The sequence below is a fragment of the Sarcophilus harrisii genome, chromosome 6 (assembly GCF_902635505.1).
Source record: "Sarcophilus harrisii chromosome 6, mSarHar1.11, whole genome shotgun sequence".
NCBI classification, from domain to species: domain Eukaryota; kingdom Metazoa; phylum Chordata; class Mammalia; order Dasyuromorphia; family Dasyuridae; genus Sarcophilus; species Sarcophilus harrisii.
Window position 1 is genome coordinate 155,544,950 of NC_045431.1, and position 26,901 is coordinate 155,571,850.

A 26,901-nucleotide genomic window follows, 5' to 3' on the forward strand; every position below is an offset into this window, starting at 1 on the left:
TAAGCAAGCATGGACATTTTCAGAAAGATGCTACAGTTAAATGTGGCAGGATTCTGAAGCCAACCCAATTTCTTCATGTACCTAGTATACAATAAGAAAAACATTAATCAAAAAAAGTTAAGAATCTACGGTAAATATAATACTTGTAAAATCAATACCACATGCTTAAGTTAAAATACAATTTAGTTTATGTATCCTCTGAAACTTAAGGTAACTGCACATCATTGACTACAGGCTTGAATAAACCCCAAGTCAAATCCATCAGTTAAATTTAAAAGAATTTTGATATAATTCATAACATAAAAGTTCGTCCTGTCTAAAGAAACTGCATTATCTTTTGTTTTTATTTTTCAGAATTACAGACTCCTGTGGCACCATTTTTTTTTAAATCTACTTAAACTTTCTCTATATTTTTAATTATTCATTTAAGACTATGGTGATGGCATGTCATATCCATGGTAAGTAAGACTAATTTAAAAGACTGTAATATTCTTCCTTAATTAGGCTGAGACCAAAAATTAAAACTGAAATTCTAAGTGTCTTGTATCATAAGGACAGTTGTACTAAGACAAATAGTAATTTAATTCAAAAGAATTTTCTATTTATCATTTTGCAAAATGTAAATGGAATATTTAATGGTTTACTTACCTCGACAATATTCCATTAATATGAGTACTTCCCACACATTGTCACTAACTGAATTAATAGCACAGTCCAAATAACCCACTATGTTCTTATGTCCAGAGAGCTCTTTCTGCAAAACAGATTAACAGAATTAATGGTTAAAGAACTGAATATCACATTTTAAAACTTTTATCTTCTGTAATAGCTACAAATTAATCCATAATTATAGAATAAAAATAGAAAATATGAAAATGGAATCACATCTCTTAACATACGATTTTTACTGTAAGTTAAAAGATTCTTGGCATAAATTTCACATTTTTATTTGAAAATATTTGGCATATATAGTTTATTTTCCAGGCGCCATATGTTATGGGCCATAACTCGAACTTGAAACAAGGATGCTTACAAGGTACTAAGTGGAATTGATGAGACAATGGTTATCTAGTTTAGCATAGTTCAGTATGATTGATTTAATCTTAGCATGGTTCAGTATGATTAATTAAATCTTATAACAAATAATGGTTTCCTAGTGATATAACAATTGGTTTATACTCGGTGTGGAGCAGGGACTGAGAGCCACAGAAGACAAGCACACTAGAAGCTCTCAGAACCAAGGAGACAGAAATTCATTTCACCTTACAGTCAGGCTCCTGGTGGCTGGCCTGGCCTCCTGTACTTAGCCCACTGAGACCAAGGCCAGTCTGAAAGGCTCTTCAGAAAGCTGCCTAGCCCCAGGAAGGAGATAATAAAGAATCTGGACTTTAACACCTGGCTGTTCTTGATTACTGAACTGAAACGAAGGCTGCTCCAGAGACCCAAGAAAACCGAACCAAAGAACATTACAGAAGTACTTGATAACTAATTTTTTTATGTAAATTAACCAAACCCATTAAGGATTCATTAAAATTTATAAAAGCAAGTTCAATACAATATGTGACTGGACCAATATGCTATTGTTTGGACTCACTTGAAAGTGGCAGTATGAACAATAGACAAATCTTCCTACATGGTCTTTCTCCTCTCAGTTACTAAAAAGATCTTCCTAAAATCTAAATCTGATTATATCACTCTACTCCAATTTGATAAACTCCAATGGGTCCCTATTATTATTAACTGATCTTAATGATTAATATCATTATATCATAATGATAATCATTTATAACATAAAATTCTCTATTAGAATTTTAAAGACATTTTATAACTTTTCCTTCCCTTCTAGTCTTACTTCCTTATTTATTTTACAATTCTAGGACTCAGTAGCACAAAATCACTTTGCTATTCCTATTGAAGCCACTACAATTCTCCACTGTGTGACTTTTCACTGACTATATCCTTTGCCTAGAAAGCTTTCTCACACCTGTTTTTTGGCTTCCTTCAAATATTAACTAAAATCCTATCATCTAAAAGAATTCTTTCCCAGCCAAACCTAATGTCATGCCTTCCCTTTCAGATTAGCTTTTAACATGTTTATTCTTTTTATGTACATATTTGCCAATTGTGTCTCTACTAAAATTAAATTTCTTAAGAGCAGTTATTTAGCCTTTCTTTTTATCCCCAATACTTGCACAATGCCTGGCAGGCATTAAGTATTAATAAGGTTTTGATGACTGACTGATCAAGTCCTTCATATTCCTGGATATCACTGTTCTCTTACAAAATAGAGACAGATTCACTTTCACTACCTATAGAAGAGGTTGTTCTACAATCAAAAGAAATAACAGCTGTCTATATGGCTCTGAAAATCACGAAGTATGATCTAAGTAAAGGAAAACTCTTTTACTCTCCTCTCCAAAATATTTTCATCCTTTAATAAATTATTAGAGAGGAATGACTATGAATATACTTAGGTTATCTACCTATTCAAATCATAGTCCAAGAATCTGTGATTTTGTCAGCACCTATAGTGACAAAATCTCCACCAACATGAGATCATGGCTTCTCTACGATTTGGTAAACTAATTTGAGAGCCAGTATATCTCATCACTTTGCAGACAATCTAGTCTCTCCACACCTACCTATGCTGATCTTATGACAACCACTGTTCCTAGGAATGTACCCCCAAGATGAATACAGTTTGACAGATTTTGTCATCTTCAATATTCTCTTTCCCACCTCAAAAGCCAAACCTGCAACATACTAAAACAACAAATAAACCCAGAAGTCCTGCATTTTGGGCCTTTCTACACCCCAACTCTCACCCATGTAAGCAATGAGAAAGGAAGGCTCCTTTCTATATCTATTGCCCAGTTACAAAACCAGACAGCATTCATATCCTCTACTCCCTCCACTGACATTGTTCCATGTCATCATGTACATTAGATCATCTCATTCAGAAACAATGGATAAACATCTTCCCATCACTCTTCAAATTGTAATACTTTACAAATGGTTCAGCCATTCTCTCAAATGATGGACACCAGCAGTCCTTAGTTCTATGTGTGTGTATGGTACATGAGAATATAGTGGTAGGGGACTGCATGATGATGGCACGTTAGAGGCAGCAACCCAATTGAACTCTCTCAGCATTCACTTCTAAAGTGTTGCAATCCTTACAAAGTGTTAAGTCATTAGAGTTGATAGAGATAATAATTATCTAATTTAGCATGGTTCAGTATGATTGATCTGATCTTACAAGGAGATGTTATGGGCCAGAACTTGAAACAAGGTACTAAGTAGAACTGATAGAAACAATGCATGTATTCACACCTTTAGAGAGCTCATATCAGCAAAAAGCTCTTAGGGCCAGAGAGCACTCTGGGAGGAAACCCATAATCCCACTCTCGGATCCCACAGTCCACTCTCGGAGAAGGAGCATAAATAGAGCTTCAGTGAGCCAGTCAAGGCAATTCAGAGAGAAGCCCTCTCTCCAGGAGCAGCCAGATTCATTCATCCCACTGTGGTGGTGGCTGGCCTCCTGCACTTCCCCCACTGAGACCAAGGCTGGGTTGAAAGGCTATCCAGAAAGCTGCCCAGCCCCAGGCAAGGACACAAGACTTGAAAGGAGCACTCTGAGAGATTCAGAGTCAGAAGCCCTCTTTCGGAGGCAAGAGATCCATAGGCTGGACAGGACCAGATTTCATCTCTCCAGGGAATATCTCAGTAGTTTGTACTGCATACAACTCTGTTTTTCCTAATTGCAATCTTCTTTTCCCCTCTGATTGCTTTTTGGCTAATTGATAATATCTTTCTATGGAATTTCTAAACACTCTCTGGGTGTAACTTCGGCTGCCATCTTGCCCCACCTGGGGCCCTGAAGCTGGGCCCTGCCTTTCATTTCCCTGAGAGCTCTAAAGGTGTGAACACAAGCATTGTTTCTATCAGTTCTACTTAGTACCTTGTTTCAAGTTCTGACCCATAACATCTCCTTCTAGGATCAGATCAATCATACTGAACCATGCTAAATTAGATAATTATTGTCTCTATCAACTCTAATAACTTAACACTTTGTAAGGATTCCAACACTAAAGAACTATAAAATAAAGAACCAAGAACAGGCCAAAGGGAGCCAATTTTTTCTAGTCTATGAAGACTTAGGCGGTCCAGATAGTGCATCAGCTGCATCAGGAGCACTCAGCTGAGAGACAATAAGGTCAGACAAATGGTCACAAAGAGATTACAGGGGACCCTTTTGCCGTCACTGGGTATAGCCAGTGCTAACTGGCAACTCTATTGCCCATATGCAGTTCTGAGTCACAGTTTGAGGGTAGGAAAAAATACGGATACCAATCACAAGAGAGCAGCGACCCTGATCTTAATTCCAAGAGAAAGAGAAACACTAGTGCTTGAAGCTACAGGGAAGCTAGGAGCCTGGTCACAGTTCCAGGGGAGAGAAGGGCATGAGTACTTTCAGATGCAGGGCATGAGTACTTGCAGATGCAGGAAAGCAAGAGCCATTCTGAGTAAAGATCAGAGTAGAGACCACAAGGGAAGCAGTAGTTACAAACAAAATAGTCTTTGAAGGAGGGACAGGATAAAAAGAAAGAAGAAATAGAAGAAAATGAAAGAGAAGGAAATATATAATAATCATAAATGTGAATGTAATAAGATTACTCATAAAACAGAAGCCAATAGAGTGGATTACAAATCAGAATCTAACAATATGTAGTTTCTAAGAGAGACACTTGAAAGAGAAAAAACAAAGTTAAAATAAAGGGCTGAAACAGAATCTAATATGTTTTAGCTAAATTAAAAAAAAAAAGAAGACAGGGATAACAATTTTGATCTCAAAATAAAAATAAAAATAGACCAAATTAAAAGAATCAGGGAAACTACATATTTCTTTTTTTAAAAGTTCCACAGAGAAGGACAATGAAGTTGATATCAAAAATTTTCACACGTTTCTCTGATAAAGGCCTTGTTACACAATCTCAACTAAATATGAGTATAAAACTAAACCAAATTTATAAAAATAACAGCTATTTGGCAGACAGGCAGTTTTCAGAAGAAAAAATCAAAGTTATCTATAGTCACATGAAAAATGCTCTAAATCATTGAGTAGTGAAATTCAAATGAAAATAACTGAGGTACCAACTCACACTCACTCAAAATGGCAAATGCTGGAAGGGATGAAGGAAAAATTGGGACATTAATGGACTGTTGGTAGAATGGAGAACCATCCAACCATTCTGAAGAACAATTCAGAACTAGAACCAAAGAGTTATAAAGCTGTGAACAACCCTTTGATTTAGCAATATCACTACTAGGTCTGCATTCCAAAGATATTAAAGAAGAAAAGAAAAAGGGCATATATTTTAAAAAGTATTAATAACAGCTCTTTTATGGATGACAAAGAACTGGAAATTGAGGGGATGCTCATCAACTGGAAATAGCTGATTAAGTTATGGTATATGACTGGGATGGAGTATTACTGCGCTATAAGAAATCACTGCAGGTAGGAAGGTGGTTTCAGAAAAAAACATGACAAGATCTATATGAACTAATGCAAAGTGAAGAGAGAAAAGCAAGAAGATCATTATGCACAGTAACAGCAATGTTATAAAAATGATCAACTGTTAGACTTGGCTATTCTAATAAATTCAATGAACCAAGACAATTCCAAAGGACTCATGATGAAAAAATGCTATCCCACCCTCCAGAAAGTACTGATGAACTCGAATGCAAACTTAAGTATAATTTTCTCTAGTTTTCTTAAGTATTTTTTAATATGGCTAAGACAGAAATGTTTTACATTTCACATTTATAAGATGGGGGAAAGAATTTAGAACTTAAATTTTAAAAAAGAATGCTAAAATAAATAATAGGGCAAAGGCGAGAAAAATAAACAATAGTAACATGAACAATCTTTTCTGTTGTTTGCTTGCTTTTTTTATTTCTTTCCATTGTTTTTTCCTCCTTTTTGGTACAGTATAATAATTGTGGAAATATGTATAGAAGAATTGAACATGTTTAACTTATATTGGATTACTTGTTGTCTGAGGAAGGGGGTCAGAGAAAAAGGAAAAACTTGGAAGATAGAGTTTTGCAAGAGTGAATGTTGAAAACTATTTTTGCATGTATTATGAAAATTAAAAGCAAAAACATTCAAATCAATTTTTTTCGATGGTTTTTATTTATTATCTGTTGTCCATAACAATTGAACTGCCAAAAATTATTTTATACAGCTAAAAAAATAACAACATCCATCTGCAAGAATAAAATGTCAAGAATATCAAGGGAAATAATGAAAAAGAAATACAAAGGATAGTGAACTAACAGTACCAAACCTAAAACTTCTTTATAAAGTGGCAGTCATTAAAATTATGTATGATACTGGCTAAGAAAAAGAGTAGCGGATCATGGAATAGGCACAATAATCAATGACTATAACGATCAAGTGTTTGATAAACCCCAAAACCCCAACTTCTGGGATAAGAACTCAGTATTTCATAAAAATTACTGGGAAAACTAGAAAATATTGTCAGAAACTTGATATAGACCTTTATCTCACACCCATACCAAAAAAAGATCAAAATAAGTACATGATTTATGAGTAAAGGGTATACCATAAGCAATCTGGAGATCAAGGTATAGTTTAATGATCAGAGAAAGAAGAATTTAAGGCCAAAGAATTAGAGAATGTTATGACATGCAAAATGGACAACTTTGATTACATTAAATTAAAAAGGTTTTGCACAAACAAAACCAATACAGCCAAGATTAAAAGGAAAGCAGAAAACTGGAAAAAAAAAATTTTAGTGAGTGTTCCTGATAAAGGTCTCATTTCCAAAATACATAAAGAATTGAGTCAAATGTATAAGAACACAAGTCATTCTCCAATTGATAAATGATCAAAGGATATGAATTGACAACTTTCAGATGAAGTAATTAAAGCTACCTGGAATCATATGAAAAAATGCTCTAAATCATTATTAATTATAGAAGTGCAAATTAAGACAACTCTGAGGTATCACTACACATCTTTCAGATTGGCTAAAATGATAGGAAAATATAATGATGGGATTGTGGGAAAACTGAGATACTAATGCATTTTTGGTGGAGTGTGAACTGATCCAGTTCTTCTGGAGAACAATTTAGTATTATGTCCAAAGGGCTATCAAACTGTGCATACCCAGTAAGAATTGGAAAGATTTACACCAACTAATACTAAGTGAAATGAGCAGAACCAGGAATACATTCAGGAATAGTAACAGCAAGATTGTGGAATGATCAACTATTGACAGACTTGGTGCTTTTCAGCAGTTCACTGATTCCAAGGCAATCTCAATAAACTCATGATAAAATAAGCCATCTGCATCCAGAGAAAGAACTATGGAGATTGAACACATGCTAAGTTCACTTTTTCTTTTTTTTCCCTCTGGTGGTTTTTCCCTTTTGTTTTGATTTTTCTCTCCCAACACGATTCAAAAGGAAATATTTTGTTTTGTTTTGTTTTTTACTGTACATGTATAGTTCCCCCCCCCCAAAAAAAGATGTTTTTATACGTAACTGGAAAAAAATAATTTTTAAAACTTCAAATCAGAACTGTTATTTTTCTATGAAGTTTCATTTTATTATCTGCTGTGAAATCAAAATGGTCAAATGTTTTAGTCCTTAAAAGACTATATAAATTGTAAGTATTAATTTCCAAGGTTTTGTTGTTCAATTATTTCAGTCATATCTGACTTGTTGTAACCTCACTTGGGGTTTACTTCGTAAAGATACTGGAATGATTTACCATTTGGTTTGCTAGAGAATGAGTTCATTTTACAGATGAAGAAAGAAGGCAAACAGGATTAAGTGACTTGCTGATGATCATATAGCCAAGTAAGCTGAATTTGAACTCAGGTCTTTCCAACTTCAGGTCTAGCACTCTAGCCACTATACCACCTAACTGCCCCCAATTCTCAAGTTTACCATTAAATAAATCATGTAATAATAAGTTTTATCCTATGATGAACACTATACTACACACACAGAATTCTGAACATCTAAATATTTTATAACATTGAAAACTGAGATTTTTAAAATACTTCTAATTTTGTCACACTAATTTCAGAGTTAATTAAGTAGGTAACTACCTCCTTTCAAATTTAATAAGATAGGCAACAAAATAGGATATAGCTACAATATGCCTAATCAACTCCTCAAAGTTCCCCTCCAATCAATACTCCAAATGAGGGGGAATTCTCAAAAACAGATAGAAATCTATTTTAGATAACCAATTTTTGGTACTGGTCCTGCCAACTTATACTGATTTATGAGGAAAATAAGTTTAGAGGCATGATTCTCAAAAACTTCACAAGTGATGCTTTTTTTTTTTTTTTCTGAGGCAATTAGGATTAAGTGACTTGCCCAGGATCACACAGCAAGGAAGTGTTAAGTGTCTCAGACCAGATTTGAACTCAGGTCCTCCTGACTTCAGGGCTGGTGCTCTACCCAGTGTGCCACCTAGCTGCCCCTAAAAGTGACGCATTTTTTTTTTAAATGAAGGAACTGGATACAATTGCTAAGAAATATATAACAAATAGCAGCCACCTCAAGCTGCTACTTGGACTATGCCTAAGTTTCCAGGAGTAAGGCAGGCAGATTGGAACTCCAAGCCTCAGGTTGGATAGGGGTCATGGCAGAAAAGGGATATAATGGGATCAGCCCTCCTCTCCTCACAGCTTCTCCTGCACCAGAATATACGAAATATGGCCGTTTACCATGACAAAAAGCAAAGTGTGTTTACGGAATTAGGCAGTGGAAGAGGTACATCTTCTGAGTTATTGTACAGTGTTCCAGTTTTCAGAACTGACTGTATTTAATTTGATATAATGGTTGTTGCTGTATTACTATTGCAGTTCTGGAGGAAGATCTGTGTTTTCATCGCAGACAACAAGTGGCCTGTCTATCCATGGTCACGTATCAGAAGCATGGTCTGAATTTGTTTTCCTCCAGATCTAGTTCACATTCACCATTAGCCTATGAAAGGAGGGAGGGTCAGTGTCACTAATAAACCCTCCTGTAATGATTCCTGGAGTTGTCCTTCTCTGTCAGAATCCTCTTGTGTGTGTAAAGGCCAAACCTAGATTACCAGTACCTCTCCTTAGCTAATGAGTTGCTGACCAAGGCTGGGACTAAAACTTTACATCACTCTAACTCCACAAGCACTCAACTCCTTAAGTGGGATAAGAGACCAAGGGCTGAGACTTTCAACCCAAAAACCAGAGAAAAGGAACTCTTCCCTTCCTTTTAGATCTTAAGTCACTGACCAGGCTCGCCCTTGCACTCTTGACAGCTACACGTTCATGGGCAGGACTTCCTGGGACTGGAGGCCTCAACTCAGTGCTTCAGTGACAAGGACTTTCTCTCACCATATCTGTCAGACCTTGAACAGAACCCCTGATCAGTAAGTACTAAGAACTTAGACTCCACTCCAATCTATCATCAACAAGGTGAGGCTTATGCCTTTGCCAAAACAATGTTTTTTTATAAATCTAATTATAAGCATATTGTCTGCTCTAATAGAATGTAGGTACCCTGAAAGCAGCAACTGGTCCTCAGCACAGTACCAGGCATACAGTAAGTGTTAAAAAATGCTTGTTAACATTTTCCTGCATTATTTAAACAATAATAAGAGGGCAAGATATATGTAGACACATTTTAAGAGCTTTAATGAAAGTTATTTGATGCTGCATAAGTACACAGCAAATATTTCAAAGGTTAATTATTTCCTTACTCACCATAATTGTTATTTCTCTTTTACAGATGTTCAGATCAGGCATGTTATTAACATACATTCGCTTTAATGCACATCGTATCCCACCATGTGTCCGTACCAGAAACACAGTGGAGAAACCACCTGGGGAAGAAGGGAGACAAAGTTAATTCAAAAGAAAAAAGTGGACTTTATAAACTAAAGATTATTTTTGAAAATCACATGGATTTTAAAAATAATATCTATGGGCAGGAGAAAGTGAAATAGTTGTCCTTGATATATTATCAAGAAATTAAAATTTTAACCTAAAATATAAAAAGCCAATTTACTTTCAATTTGTAACGTAGTTTAGTTAAAATTATTATTCTCTCTACAGCCATATAATATGCTAAGAATTCCTATTTAGGCACAATATCACAATTTTAAAAAAGCAAACTTTTTATAGCTATATATAAATTATGAGAATAGATAATCGTTTTTCATCTTTTTCTTTTACAATTAACAGTTTTCCCTATAAACATCCTTTTGAGGTAAGTACTGCTCAGTATTATTATCCAAATTTTATAAGCAAAGAAATATCCACAGAGGGTCTATGACTTAACCAATGTCACATATCTGTCAGCCCAAGGCAGTAGATCTGAGCTAAATCCATCAACAATGGAGGGAAGCAATTAATAGACAAATACATACAAAAGATAATATACACTGATGAAAGGGGAAATAGTAACTGGAGAAATCAGGAAAAAAAAAAAACCCTTGAAAGAGAAAACCTGAGCTCCACACTTGTGCTCCTATATAGGGTATCAAAAGTTTCTGAAAGGAGAGGTACAAATGGAGATCATTCCAGTCATGAAGGACCAGACTGAAAGTGGAGGTGAGGGAAAGGAAGAGAAGCAGCTCTTTTAAGATGCTTTAAAGTCAGTAAAGTACTTACATAAGTTATCTCAACTGATTCTGATAACAGCTGATAACAACGGATAACAGAAGATAGGCATTATTATCTCTATTTTTGACACTTGACACAAGGGAACTAAGGATAGACAAATTAGGTAATTGCCCAGATTTGAAATCAACTGTTCCTAATCTCAAATCTATCACTATCTATGAACAGTTAGAAAGTACAGTTCTAGGAGGAAAAAATTCTAGATAAGCTAGTTGTATATAGTCCTTTAAATGCCAACTAAAGGAATGTTTTACCCCAAAGGCTAAGAGTAGTCATTCAAGTTTCTTTAACATAGAAATGGTAGGCTGAGATCTTTAAGATTATCAATCTGGCAGGTATGTGGAAGATGGGTTAGACATAGAGACTAGGAGACTATTATGAAGTCCAAGAGAAAGATCAAGAGCTGAGGCAGGAATAAAGAGAAAGAACAGATGTGAGAAATGCTATAATCAGCCAGGTAGTAAGTACATAGGCAGGCAGGTATTCAAGTCAGAGGATTCGAGTTCAAAATACAATGAGACCTTTGTTTAGAAAAATCACTTTAGTGATAGAATGGAGAATGGATTGGAATGGGGAAGAGACTTAAGGCAGGCAGACCTCATAAATGTCATAAACTAGAGAAGTGGCAGTGGCAGAGAAGAGAAAGGGGCATATTCAGAAATGTTGAAAAAGCTTTGGCAACAGCTCTGATATGAGGAATAAGAGCTAGTGAGAAATCCTGGAAAGATGATGTTGCCCTATTTAGTAATAGAGAAAGGTGAAGACTGGAATTTAACATGAAAAGATAACGATCTCTGTTTCACACATACTGAGTTTAAAATGCCTACTGGACATCTAGTTCATAATGCCGAGAGGTTGCAAGAGATGAGAGATTGGAATTCAGAAAAGAAATTGAGGCAGAAAAGGTAAATTGTCAAATCATCACCATAGAGATGGGAAGTAAATCCATGGGAGCTGATGAGATCACCAAGTAAAGGAGTATAGAGATGATAAAAAGTCCCCCTGAGGGATGCATGATGTATCTAGAAGGTAATCCAACAAAGGAGACAGGAAAGTAGTCAGATAGGTAAGAGGAAAACAAGGAGATAGAAGAAAGTATCCAGGAGGAGAGAGTAATCCAGTGTCAAAGGCTGCAGAGAAATCCAAGAGAATGAGGACTGAGAGCACTGGATAATTGGTAAGTTTGTAATGATCCATTTCAGTGTTATGACACAGTCAGATGCCAGATGGTAAGAGCTTAAGAAGAGAGAAGGTAGAGGGAACAATTTTTTAAGTCCTTTTTGAGGAGTTTAGCTACAAAGGGATTTCAAACCTGAATGATTGGAAGAACAGAAGTGACCTTCAGCAAAAATCAGGAGCCATCAATTTAAGGGGGGGGGGGGCAATAAGTTTAGTTGGGGATGTGTTAATAAGCTTGCCATGCCTTTGGTATAGCCTTCACTGTGTCCTGACTTCCCCATAAATTGCAACTAAAATTTCACCTCTACATTAAATCTTTTCCAACTTTCTCAGAGATGACAAGGGAAAGCATTTCAGAAATGATGGATGACCAGAGAACCCCAAAGAGATGTAGCATTTTGTTCCTGGGACCCCAAGGAGACCACTGTCACTGGACTGAAGAGTACAAACTGGGGAATAAGGTATGAGAAGACTAGAAAGATGATAGGGCAAAGTTTAGAAGGGTTTTGAATTCCAAGCTGAGCATTTTGCGTTTGCTCCCAAAGGTGATAAAAAGCCACTTGAATTTACTGAGAAGGGGGACAAGGATTGTCAAAGTCAAACTTTAGGAAAACACACTTTGGTGGCTGAAAATGGAAGATGGATTGAGTAGAGACTTAAGGCAGGCGAACTTACCAGCATGCTATAGCAATAGCCCAAGTGTGAGGTGTGATAAGGGCCTGCATTAAAATAGCAGCAATGTCAGAGGAGAAAATGGGATATATTCAAGAGATGTTGCAAAGATTAATTCAACAGACCTTGCAACAGCTCATATATGGGGGGTGGAGGAGAGGGTGACAGTAAGAAATCCAGGATAACTCTAAATTATGAGTCTCAGGGTATAAAAGATGGTGTTGCTCTATATAGAAATAGGAAAGGGGTTAACAGGAAAGGATTTATGGAAAAGACGTTAGTTTTTGGACATGTTGGGTTTAAAATGTCCAGTGAACATCCAGTTTAGGATATCCAGCTGGATATAAGAGATTGGAAGTCAACAGAGAGATTAGAAATATTGTTATGGAAGTCAACAGAGAGGTTAGAAATATTATTATAAATGAAAAGACTCATTTATCATTGGTGTAATAGACATGTATATTTTAGAAAATTGAAAATAGTTTTAGAATAATCATTAAACAAGAGCAAATTGAATTAAAATGAAAACTTTAAAAATTTCCTTCTTGAATTTTGATGTTTGAATTAAGCATGTTTATTATGAAAAGACATGCTTACAAACCTTCTAAGAACTATTTTAACTACTTTCAAGGACTTTGGAAATTGATGACAATAAGAAAAAAGACCTTCATGAGGTAACAATAGTTGGAAGATAAACAACATCATATTAAAAGGAAGAATGCAGAGAAAGAGAAGTGAGCTATGAAGGTAAAGCTGGGAGGATTTCAACATGTACACACTCTCCATGGAGGTGGTAGGAAAAATATAGGATCATACAAAAGTCCCTCAGGAGTCCATGAGATGCTCTGTCAACTTAGATCATCTCTATCACTGTCCCAAAAAGCCTCATAAAGAAAAGAGTGGGAAATAGTGTCAAAATCTTTTGACATTCTTAAACCAGGTATTTCTAGAAATACAAGTACAGTTATATTAACATCTTTAGTAAAGCAAAAAGAGCTTCATTAAATATTTTGACTATTCCATAAAGAGTGAATATTGTAAATAGGATTGCTTTTCCAATAAAATCAACCCTATGAGTGATGAATCAGATGAATATTGGTAATACCTAGCCAGTTTTAGTAGATAAACCTGTTATACAGAAACTTCATGATATAATAAAACTTTATTAAATAAAATGGTTTTCATTAAAACTGAATTCTACCTGTAGAAGCTAAGAAGTACTAAAAATTGCTGGTTACTCCTTAAAATACAGAGAAAAGGAAAAAGGACAATTCCTCAAATATGTTACATATTATATATGTATATATATACATATACATGTTATAGGGTCCTTCTGTTCACAACAGAATACAATAAGGAACAGCTATTCTATTAAGATATTTATAAAGGCAACATTCTCCCCCCAACTTTCAACTTCTATGTGTGGTCTTCCTGCATTCAATTGTATGTAAGCTTCTCAAAAGCAAGGAATTTTTTTTTCTTATCTGTGTTCCCAGTGGCATATGGAAGATGCTTAAAAAAGGCTCCCTGCATTACATTCTTGCCCAGGAACCAGAAAGAATTGTGTGGCCTTTAACATATCATTTGAACCGACTGTCACGCAGTTATCTTACAATCTATACAGAAATTCCACTGACCTACTGAGAGATCTAGAGTTGTGAGGAAACTTGAAAGTCATTAGCATCCCCCCCCTTATTTTTTACATATGTGGAAACTGAGATCTAAATATACTGACTTGTTCAAACAGAAAGCAATTTAGTAGAGTCAGAATTTGAATTCAAGTTCAGTACTCTTTCCATTTTGTCACACTACTACCACAATGTTACCAAAGTATTCACTTTTTAACATTTCAATATTTATATTTTCTCCAAAATTAATGCATGCACAGGAACGAAGAGCAAAACCACAAATGATTTGATGACTGAAAATTCCACATTTGTCCAAAATAAGAATTATAATGGTAGAGTCTTCTGTTAAGATTATAAAACCTACCACTGTAGTAACAATGCAGTCTTTGTCACTCGTGACCATTGTATTTACTTAATATTGCTATTTTTCCCCTCAAACTCCTCCTTCTCAACTCTTTACTCTCTCACTCTCCATATTTAATCAGTTGTTCCTTTGTTCCTTTGTTCCTTTGTTACATGATTTCTTCAAAATCAATACTTCTGCACCCAAAGTCCATAATCAGTATCACCACTATCCTGGCTCAAGTCTCACAACCTACATTTTATTCACTAAAGATTTGGATCCCTGGCTAGAATTTTCCAGGGCATACTAAGTGAATATCTGTTTAAAATGATAACCTTCATCTACTGGTCTGGAATGAGGGATCAAATAGAAGGGAAGGAAGAGAGTTTCTACCAGAATTTCTACCATAAAATATATGAATCACTCCTTATCTGTGGGAATTTGCTTTATGGATTTCTGAAATATGAAAAGATGAGCAATACTCCTAGAGTTACAAGATAGACAGGCACAAATATTTTGAAAAATGCCTACAGAGCAAGAGATCCTTAGTTTAAGCATTTAAATATTTTGAACAGAGAACTACCAAACCTTAAAATCAAGATGTTTTATTTATATAAAATGTCTCACTAAATCACAGAAACTGTCTCAAAAAATAATAGCAAAATAAAAATAAGAATTTAATATAAAAGGCACACAACTTTCAAATTATCATTAAGACTGTGATAAAAAAAATAACTTGTCAAGATTTAAAGCAAATGATTACATTAGTTATATTAAAAGAAAAAACAATCATTGATGAAATCAAGTGTTTCTGTAGAATATATATATATATATATATATATATATATATATATATGAATTAAAAGCCTATTTAAAACTGCTCAAATTTTTTTTATTTGGAGGGGGGACACCAGTATATCATGGCATAATGGCAAAAACACTCAACTAGATGAAGTAGTAAGACAAAATGGTCTTTAGTCCTTGCTCTAAGACCTTGCAAATGAAGTTTCCTGCTCTACAAAACCAAAATTATCACATATTTCAAACTGGATATCCCTTGATATACAAAAAAACAAAATTCCATATCCCACCAAGACCCTTCCCTCTTCTGAATTATCCCAGAATTGTTAAAAGCAGAAGCACCTCTCCCTCCACAGCTACATCTTCAGCACCCAGAATGATAATTTGATGTCATCACTGAGACCTTGCTCTCACTTCTTCTAGGAGCCCATAATTAGAAAATCTTGTCATTTCTTACTTCACAACAACTCTCAGATCTGATCACTTCTCTCTGATGACAAAACTACCACTTAGTTCTTCGTAACTATATTACTACTGTAGTTGGTGCCTTCTAATTAAGGACCTTGCCTCAATCCTTTCCCCACTCCAGTCTATATTCTATGAAGCTTAGAAAGTCTTTAGTTTGTCATTTAAATCTCCTCATAATCCAGTTACTCCATTTCTCCACATTCTACAATCCTAAAACCCTTCTCCAATAAAAAAATAATCAAATCATATGAACAGTTTTCAAAACAAATGCAAACATGATAACCATATCAAAGAATGCTCCAAATCACCAAAGTGAGAAATGTAAACCAAACAAATGCTAGGGTTTCACTTTATACCCACAAATAGGCAAAAATAATAAAAAAAGAAAACAGTCAATTTTGGGAGGAAGAAGATAAGCACTCTAGTACCCTGTGGTGCAGCTGTAAATCAATATAACCATTCTGGAAAGCATATTTGTAGTTATGTAAGTAAAGTGATCAAAATGTTTTTTATCCCTTTAATTCAGATCCCACTATTAGGTTTATATTCCAAAAATAAAAAGAAAATTCCCAATTAAACCAAAATATTTATTGCCACATGTTTTGTGGTAGTTAAAAAAAAAAAAAAAATGGAAACAAAGGAGATGCCCAACAACCAGAAATGGTCAAACCACATAAATGTAATGAAAAATGGAATAGTATTATGCTTTGAGGGGGAGGGGTAGAATGAATGAATGAAAATGAATAAATGAAAAAGAATTTATTAAATACTCACTACATATAAATCACTGGCTAAACATTTAGTACACAAACACAAAAAAGTAAAGCAATGCCTGCTCCCAAGGAGCTCACATTCTAAGAGGTTTCAGTTGCAAGTCAAATGGAAAAGTTTCCATGGTTCTTGAGCACATGATCATGCATCTTCTTTAATGTCATTTCCACTCATCAATACTAACAGTTCCTGGTGTTGACTTTTTGAGAGTACCAAGGACCGTGGTGGCAAAAACTGTGTTGTCTGGGTCTTCAGGAGCTGTGGCCAGGCTGCATTACCACAGAAGTGCTTCCTGGAATGATAGCTGAGGGTACTGAGCTGGATGCATGGCTATTCATTAGCTCTTGGGTTTAGGGTCTGGGCTGACTCCACTAGTATCTGAGATGGTCATCAAGATGATGTTGTTTTTGACTTGCCTTGTACGTGTTGCCTTCTGTCTCTCCCCCAGGAGGCCTTGCTGCTTCAGTTAGGCTGGAGTGCCTGCCTTGTGAGCTGCAGTTGGTAGGCAGTTGGCGGAGATCTGGCCCCTTCTCCAAAGGAGATGCTCTAGGGGCTGGGCTGGAAGCAGGAACGGTAGTCTGGGGAATGCTGCTTCAAAGAAAGAAAACCAAACTATCAACAGCAATTTTTTTTAAATGTTGCAAATCAATAATAAAGAAATGCAAATTAAAGCAACTCTGAGGTCCCATCTCACATCCAAATTGGCAAAGATGTCAAAAATGAAAAACGAGAGGCTGTGGAAAAATAGGCACAGTAATGTGCTGTTGGACCACCTGTGAAATAGTAGAATTATCAGAAAGTAGTTGTGATAACCAAAAATGTCACCAAATGACCAAAAAGTCACTAAACTGTATATACTGAGTAGTTGACTTGTCAGGTATGTCTTAGTGGGAATTTCTTTGGGTTGTGGGTAAAACTAAATAGCTGCTAACAATTATCATCTTCATTATTATTATTCTCTTCCAACTCTAAAATTGTCATTACAAGCAAATGATTAACATCACTTCCAGCTCTAAATTCCTATGAATCAAAAGATGCTTTGACAAATTACTTTGCCTAAAATATTTCGGATTAGAAAAGACAATAAATTTAAATTATAATTGAAATTTACTAGAAAGAGTTTCTCAAAGTATTACTTTAACAAAATTTCGAAGACATTTTTTATAGATTGAACTTCACCATTCATTACATCACCTAACTTATTCCTACAACTAACATTAAATGTAATTAAGTCTCAATCAAGGTATCAAAATATTAGTAAAAAATGAAAATGTTACAAAAGAAATATTTTTCTTTTCAGCATTCAAAATTAGGCTAAGGTACCACCAAGAATTTCTCAAACATATTTGCCTACATGTATTCAATTTAATAACTTTTTCCTGTATACATACAATTGAATATATATATGTATATGTAGATATGTCTATATACATATATATAGATATAGAATATGAACAATATGCTATTGCTGCTTAAAGACAGTAAGAAATTATGCTTCCATTGAAGATAATAAGGACAAGAGAATATAGCAATTCTTCAATATCCAATCATATTCAAAATTTTAACTAAAACATTTTAACTAAAACCAACTATTTTATGCCAGGCAATGTAGTAGGTATACTAGAAATGCAAAGGTTAAGAAATCAATTCTGTCCTCAAAGACCTTACATCCTATCAGGAGGATAAGAAGACTACACATAATAGTGCTAATACAAAGTGCAATGGGGGCAAAGATAGGAACCTGACAAAATGCAAGATAACATGGAGATGGTACAACACAAGGTAAGAGGACAAGAAAACAAAGGATTCCAAAAGACAATGACAAAAAGAGAACACATTCCTGAGATGAAGACTGGTCTGAATAGATGTCCAGCAATACAAGAAAGATTAAAGAGGTTGGGAAGCATCAGTAATATAGTTTAGACACGGAAGATGAGATAATAATCAACTAGATAGTGGATAGAATACTGGCCTGGAATCAAGAACACCCGAGTTCAAATCCAGCCTCAAACATTTTCTAGCTGTGTTACCTCAAGCACACTCATTTAACTTCTTTTTGCCTCACTTTCCTCAACTGTGAAAACAGGTATAATATCAGACTCCACCCCTCAGGGCTGTTGTAAGGATAAAATGAAATAATATTTGTAAAGTGCTTATCATAACCTCTGTGACACCTCCATCTCTTTATTTTTTCTCTCCCTACATGTGTCATCAATAGTACATCTTTTGTTCATCTTGCTTCTTTTCTCAAGAAGATACAGAGCCTTGTTTAGGCCTTCATCACTTCTTTCCTGGATAATTTCAATAGCTTGTTTTGCCTGTCTCAAACCTCCCCACTCTCCAACTTATCCCTACCTCCCCAACATTCACCCCAGTTATTTTCCTAAAAAGACTAATTTTGCCTCCCCAATGATTATAATATTAAATATCACTTCATATTTAACCCATCCTTTTTAAATTTCTATTATGTAAGCTTTATAACATACATACTCACTGTAGAACACATAATTCATGAACAAATAAATATACATAAGAATTTTTTATCTGTAAGGTAAATGCAATGAAAAAAAAATTTCAAGATCATCAAGTCAGAATCAAAAAAGGGAAAGGGATGCTTAGGAGGTTGAGCAATGAGAAAGCACAGCTCCATACAATCAAAGTGAATAAAAGAATGATTGTCTACTATTGGGGTCCAGTTGAGGTTAAGTAAAAATTAAATGTGCTGATTGGTATAAGTTCTAACTTCCTCTAACTCCCTCCAGAAGTTTTCAGAAGTTCTGGAATAGGAACTGGGCAGACAGGTGGTGTGGCTGTTAAGGTTAAGGATTAGCCAGATATGAAGAACAGATGGACAAGGAAACCAAAAGATTAAGCAAGAAGGCAGTGCCCGATTAAAATGATTATATATAGAATCCAAATCTCAAGGGTCAAAAGAGAGGTCAGAAAGGGGATGAAAAAACTGAGAGGGCAGGAAGCAATTAAAGGGAACCAAGGATTCTATCGAGGATAAAAGACAGATTTAAGAAAGGCAAAAAGGACAAGGGACTATGATTCAGAATTCAGTCTCTTTTATGCATTAGGAAAGTAAATGATAAAGTAAAACGCGAATATTGAAAATTGAAAGATGTATATATCTTTCCATTCTGGGAAATTGCAGTAGCTCTTCCAGGCACTAGTTTTGACATTATTACATGACCATTAGTATTCCAGCATTTAAGTACAACAAACTGTAGTACACTACAGTAATAGTGTACACACATACACTAATGTTCCACAAACAAAAAACCTGCTCAGAAAAATAGCACGGAAAGACAGTCAAGCTATTCCTTCAAGGACTGATGCAAAAACCGTGGCTCAAAAAAAAAAAAAAAAAAAAAAGATATTTGAACACTCAATTTAATCACAATTTAAAAGTATATTTTACAGGGTTTCAACTGTATTTATCTTGATATTACTGAGCACACACACACACACACAAAGGAACAAACATCTCTTCTAAATAAAAAGGCCAACTTCAGTTACTTTTTCCACAATAACTAATGTTATAACTCATAGCTTTAAAGTAAATTTAACAATATGCAAAATTCATCCCAACAACCTCTCTAGATTAACAGTTTACCTCATTATGATTTACTGTTTCATGGTAAAGATCAAGAAAATGCATCAAACCCAATCAAGCTGGGCAAATCCAAGCCTGAAAAACACAGTCATATTTCTAGCCCAAGGGAATAAAGAAGACAGATAGGTCTGTGAATGCTGGAGACTAGTAAAGGGCAGAAAGAAGTGTAACATTCTTGGCTTTCAATTCACTGAAAGATAGGGGGACCCCGACCTGGTGAAGGTTAGAGGGACATGTACCAACTGACACATCTGTCATTCACCACCCAGTTGTTCTGGGTCAGTGATTCAAGACCAACTGAGAAGGCATTCAAGGATGAGAAGTGTTTGCAGGCACTAGCTATGTAACCAAGAAGCAGCAAGCTCAGAGAAGCCAAGAGTAGCTAAGTAGCTTAGACCCTAGAGAGGATATCAGGGCTTCAGTTCCAATTTCCAGTTCACTGAAACTTCAGTGGAAAACAGGGCAGCCTTAAGTTTTGTCATTTTATGCCTAAAGAGCTTTGTAGCTGGGTAATAACTGCCCAAGTCCAACAGGAATATACTAACTTTAGAAGGTATTCAAAGAGAACTAGTACCTCTCATGTGAGGATTTGCAGAGTCTCTCAGGATTGCTTATTCACTTTTGATGCCCACCCATCAACTCTCATCTATGGCTCCTATGGCTCCAAAAATCTGTGGCATGGGCAGTGGACACAACCTGGTAAATCATCTCATAAAAAAGACTAAACTAGATTGAGGATAATCAACAACCTTCAAACCTGTTGGTGAATTAGGGGGATGTCTATCCTAAGCATATGAAGACTCCCCTAGGCAAAATGGACAAATGAGAACAATTTGTTCCAATGGTCATGAAGGCAGCTGAAGCATGTGTTTTAGAATGCTTAAAGGTAGGTCACACATCAAAGACTCCCAGGTCATCTACTGCATCTCAGGTCATTGCCAGTCATCCTTACTTCTAGACTTCAATGACTGAAAGAGAGTAAGACTGATGACTTTGTACAACTCTGCCTCATTTAAATTCAATTCATGCACAAATCAAGACACCACTCCATGATGCCACTAGTCCTCTTTAAAAATTTAGAACAACACCTGAAATTTCCATGAAAGAATTAGTTCATGCGAGTGTTAAACAGATCCAAGTCAGAAATAAACAGAGCTCAGACCAGGAGGGAAGTAATCACTTTGCCCTGGATAAGACCACTAGAAAACACTGAAAACTTGCAAGTTTCTACCCTAAATTGTCCCTGAAGTTTTGGAATAACACAATGCTAAATTCCACAAGAAATTAGGAGGAGCAAAGGAAACAAAAACTCAATCCAGACTTTCTGTCCAGAAGTGCACAGAGTCTGGTTTTCTAAGTATGGAGTCAGGAACAGGTCTATGAATAGATAAGAAGACCTACTCTATAGAAGCAAGGAAGAAATCATCTTTTCCATTTTTAGATATGGGAAGAGTTCATAACAAAAAGATATAGAGGGGAGATAGATTTATTTGATTATATAAATTTTAAAGATTTTGCACAAACAAAACTAATGCAATAAAAATTGGAAAAAAACCTTTTCCAAAAATTTCTCTGATAAAGGTTTCATATCTAAGAATTAATTCAAACATAAGAACGAGCTACTCCTCGATTGATACATGGGCAAAAGCCAAGAACCAATTATTTTCAAAAGAAGAAATAAAAGTTATCAACCATTAAAAAAAATCCAAATAAATTAAATAATTAAAGAAATGCACATTAAAGCAACTAATATCCATTAAAATAGCAAAGTAAGAAAATGAATTGTTGGAGGTACTATTGGGAAATATGCACATAAACGCATCATTGATGGAGCTATGAACTGGTAATAACCATTCTTAAAACCAATTTGCAATTATGCCCCAACTCAACTCACTAAACAGTTTTGACATTTTTATTCTGCCTATATTCTCAAAGAGATCAAATAAAGAAAAAAGGAGGGAGGAAGACTGAAAGATAAAATAATAATAACAATAATAATTTACAGCACTTATTTTTGTAGTAGCAAAGAACTAGAAACTTAGGAAGGATTCATCTACCGAAGAATAAATGATAAAGTGGATGGTTTCAGAGAAATCCATGTAGACTTGGACAAACTGATGCAAAATGAAATGAACAGAATACCAAAATTGTACACAAGGTTTTCTTGGATAAGATACTAGAGAGTAGGTTGCCATTTCCAACTCCAGTGAATTAAGAAATAAAGATTAAGCAGCTTGCTCAAAGTCACAGCTAATAAGTGGATTTGAAATCAGATCTTCCTAACTCTCGGCTCAGTGATCTATCCTCTGAGCTACACCTCACTGCCTCATAATTATGCATACTATCTTCTATATACAGAAGTATTCCCTTACTCAAAAATGGGTTGTTCCAAAAGTCTGACCATAAATTGATTGTAACTCATAAAAACTTTTCCTAGAGCAATGTTATATATTCCTTGATTAACTCACACAACCCTATTTATCCTATAATAACTCTGAAAATAAATAACTAGGCATTACCATAGTACAATGAAAGAAACCCCAGGTTAAAAAATTAGCAGACAGGGCTCAAGTTTTACTTCAAGTTTACAGCGAACCATTTAATTTCTAAATTCAATTTCTTCATCTGTATACAATGCTTTAAATGTCTACCAAATATGTTATCTTGCATATCATATCTTCAGGCCCAGCATTTATTCACAGTGCCACCTATTATCCTATTTTTACAGGTGAAAATACTGAAGCTTTTGGAAGCGAACCTGGCTCTTTCCTAACTTCAAAACCAGCATTCTATTCATTGTCATGTTATTAAACACTTGCAATATATCTAATCCTATACATCAAGGAAGACAACAAACCTTAAGGAAATGACAATCTAACGGGGGAGAACAATATATACACAAATGATTATAATGCCACATGATATATTAAATACATGAGAGAGGTGATATAATATATATAATCTACCAGGTTTCTTCCACTCCTTATGAGAAGGCTTTGAGTATGACTCCTGAAACATTAAGTGTGACAAGAAAACAAATATTCGGTCTAAGAAATTCTTTAAAAACTGTATAGGGAAATTCAGCATTAACTGATGCTCTCCAAACCCAATCAAGCCTAAAGCATCCTATAAAATCCCCATCTCATTTGGGGAATCTACAGAAGGAAAAACATGGAGAAAATATGTATTATAAACTCTCAAATCAGCATCTCTAACGGCCTTTTCAGGAACTTTTATGTAGATTATTGCAGGTACGGTGAAATAGAAACTGTTGGAGTTGCTTTAGTTATTCCATATAGTTAAAACCAAACAATGCAATATAAGGAAAACTATCAACATAATTGACCATATAAATAACAACTTAATAGAAATCATATAATTATTCTATATAGGAAAAGCATTTGACTAAATATAATACCCATTCCTAATAACACTACAGAGCATAGGAATAAATGAAATCTTCCTTAAAATGGTAAGTAGCATATCTAAAACAATTAGCAAGCATTATATGTAATTGTTCATATCTTTTGATCATTTATCAATTGGGGAATGATTTACATTCTAATAAATTTAACTCAGCTCTCTATATATTTTAGAAATGAGTCAGAAACATTGACAAATGAACAGACAATTTTTAGATAAAAAAATTAAAAACATTTATAGTCACATGAAAATATACTCTAAATCATTATTGATTAGAGAAATGCAAATTAAGACAACTATGAGATACCACTTCACACCTCTCAGACTGGCTAGACAGAAAAAAATAATGATAAATGTTCAAGGGCATGTGAGAAAACTGAAGCACCAATACACAGCTAGTGGTACTTTGACTTAATCCAACTATTCTGGAGAACAATTTGGAACTATGCCCAAAGGACTATCAAACTGCACACTCTTTGATCCATCAGTGTCTTTACTGGGTCTGTATACCAAAGATTTTGATCATAAAAGAGAGAAAGGGGCCCACATGTGCAAAAATGTTTGTAGCAGCTTTTTGTGGTGACAAGGTATTAGAAATCAAATGAATGCTCATCGATTGAGGAATAATTGAATAAGTTATAGCAAATGAACATAACAGATTACTATATTGTTAAGAAAATATGAACAGGTTGATTTCACAAAAACCCAGACTTGCGTAACTGATGCTGAGTGAAGAGAGCAGAACCAAGAGAACATTGTACACAGTAATAGCAAGATTATGTGATTTAGACTTAGCTCTCCTCACCAATTTAGTGATCCAAGACAAATTCTAATAGATTGAGATGGAAAATGCCATTCCCATCCAGACAGAACTATGGAGACTGAATGTAGATTGAAGCATTGTAGTGTCATCTTTTTTAGTTTGTTTAGTTTATTTGCTTTTTCTTTTTCATGGTTTTTTCCTCTTTTGATCTGATTTTTCTTGAACAACATGATAGATATGGAAATAAACTTAAAACTATACATGTAATAACCTATATCAGATTGCTTGCTATCTTGGGGAGGGAGGAAGTAAGGGAGAGAGAGAGAAAAAATTTGGAACACAAAAATCTTACAAAAAATGTTGAAAATTATCTTTACATGTATTTGGAAAAATAAAATATTACTGAGAAAGAAAAGATGTTTTCTCTAGAGATTAAGATGAAGGAAGTTTTTGTTCTTCACCATACCAGTTCCCTTCACAATAAGGTTGTATTACCTATGAAGAAAGCACTGATAGCTTACAGTGTACTACAGTGAGCTAAACAAAATCCTCATGCTTTTAGTTATTCCTGCCTGACTAAACCAAACCAAGGCTGAGTGGTATGGGGTTAACCTCATCGATGTCTTTTTCTCTGTAGCAGTTTGCTTTTTCACCTGGGGAAAAGAACCCAGCATACTTTTATCACCCTTCCCCTGCACTATCTGAATTCTTCCTCATATGACACATTAGAATAGACAAAGACCTGAAAAATGACCTATCTTTTTAAGGACTTTGATGTACACTACTAGACTGATGACACAAAGCTGACCAAGGAAGATGAGGCCACTGTGGCAGAGACCCTCAATCAAATGATGATCTATAGAAGAGATGGAAAAAAATCAACCTTAAGAAAACACAGGATCCATATTCAGTCAAAAATGGGGAAATACAGTAGGGACAGGGAAAATCCAGGGGATTCCAGGCACAGTTGAAAATAAGTTATTGATTTTTCCCAATCAATTTTCCAAGTCTAGAGACCTACTAAACCCCTCAAGTATTGATGAACCAACATTTCCAACCTGAATATACTGATAGCCATCACCAAGTCATTTGAAAGTCTGCCTTTCAAGTAGGGCCCAGGATAGAGTATAGTCAAGAATATCTGAAGAAGGCTGTCCAGCAGACTCTCCTGTTGCGCCCTTATGACCCTGTAGGGCATGGATCATGATCATGAACAAAAGGTGTGAAAGGCACCAAGGCCTGGCCAAATAACTTTGCAACCTCTAAAGTTGCAAGTTCCCCAAAACAACCCCTCATAATACCATTTTTGAAAAGTAACTGCTTGAATGGTCACATGATCCAAACAGGATTTAAGATTAATTTTTCAAATGCTCAGGAATTCTTAAAATTCCCAATATTTAAAATTATGTGAAAAGAAATAACTATACAAATAACTGCAATTGTCTATCTAGCTCAAGTAACCATTAGAACTCAAATGAAATAAAATCCTTTTGAATTAACAGCAAAGAAATCTAATCTCTAATCCCCTAACCTGTTCACTCAGCATCCTCCTGTCCCTGCCTCTAACACTCTGCCAGAGCAGCACACCTATGCACAAAAGATCCACTCAGCAAATTGCTTCTTGATATTGATTCTACCTGCACATTCTGCTCCTGAATTTATGCCACCACGCTGTGGCAACAAGTAGCAGAACTTAAGTAGCAACCCCACATCTACCACTTCAGATAGAATAGAGGAAAAAAATAGAAGCACATACTGTTTGGAACTTAGTGCTAAACCAGATAGCTAGAAAACAGAAGGAACTGGGACGGGGTGGCAACTATGTATAGAGAAATACCACGCCTGAACTAATTGAGACAGGCACATTCATCTGGAACCATACTTTCCTCCAGAAATCACCTGGTCTGCAGACTTAGGGAAGTCCTCTCAACATGGGAGTGGGTTGAGAATGCTGTGAGTTTAAGTCTATAAGGATCCCTCTAACAATAAGAAAGGGATCAAAAAGTGAGCAATGTGGGAATATAGGGGGAAGGAAGAAAAAATTTTGATGTAGGAGGGGATTCCACTAAAGAACATTCAAAAGAAAGGAGTGAGATGTTCTTTAATGTAAGAGAGAGACTTACAGTTGGTATAATCCACAGGGATTTGTTTGTTGCTTAGCAAGATCACTGCCTTTGAGGAAATGAGTGCCTTTAAGGCATCCTGTTTCAAAATAATGGGAGGGCACGGACACAGAAAAATTTCATAAAATCTGGTAAGGAAAATGATTATATAGAGGATAAGAGTCAGAAATGGACCACATAATCAATGAAAGAGGAAAAATTTCTATCACAAAACAATCCTGTTATCCTCGCTTTCTCCTACAGGAGTTAATACTTCTAAGAGTAATACACAAGAAAAAAGAGAAAAGGCACAATATAAAAAGCAGTAACAATAGAAATTGCTTAAATGACAGAACTCAAAATAAATACTTTAGAAGAATTCCATGAGAAATGAGTCAAACAAAAAGGTTTAATATATATACA

General features: G+C 35.2%; 1 protein-coding gene across 4 annotated transcripts in view; it reads right to left on the minus strand.

Annotated features, from left to right (window-relative positions):
- Window positions 1–26,901, minus strand: part of BMP2K (BMP2 inducible kinase) — a 104,776-nt gene that overhangs the window by 67,520 nt on the left and 10,355 nt on the right. For 2 of the 4 annotated variants that reach the window (XM_031943845.1, XM_031943844.1), the window contains exons 2-3: window positions 9,792–9,910; window positions 649–754 (exon numbers count right to left, since the gene is read on the minus strand). In XM_031943845.1, coding sequence (XP_031799705.1) covers window positions 649–754; window positions 9,792–9,910 — 225 coding nt within the window. Of the gene's footprint in view, window positions 1–648; window positions 755–9,791; window positions 9,911–16,987; window positions 17,163–26,901 lie in introns of all 4 variants that reach the window. The other 2 variants (XM_031943846.1, XM_031943847.1) reach the window with 2 other exon arrangements.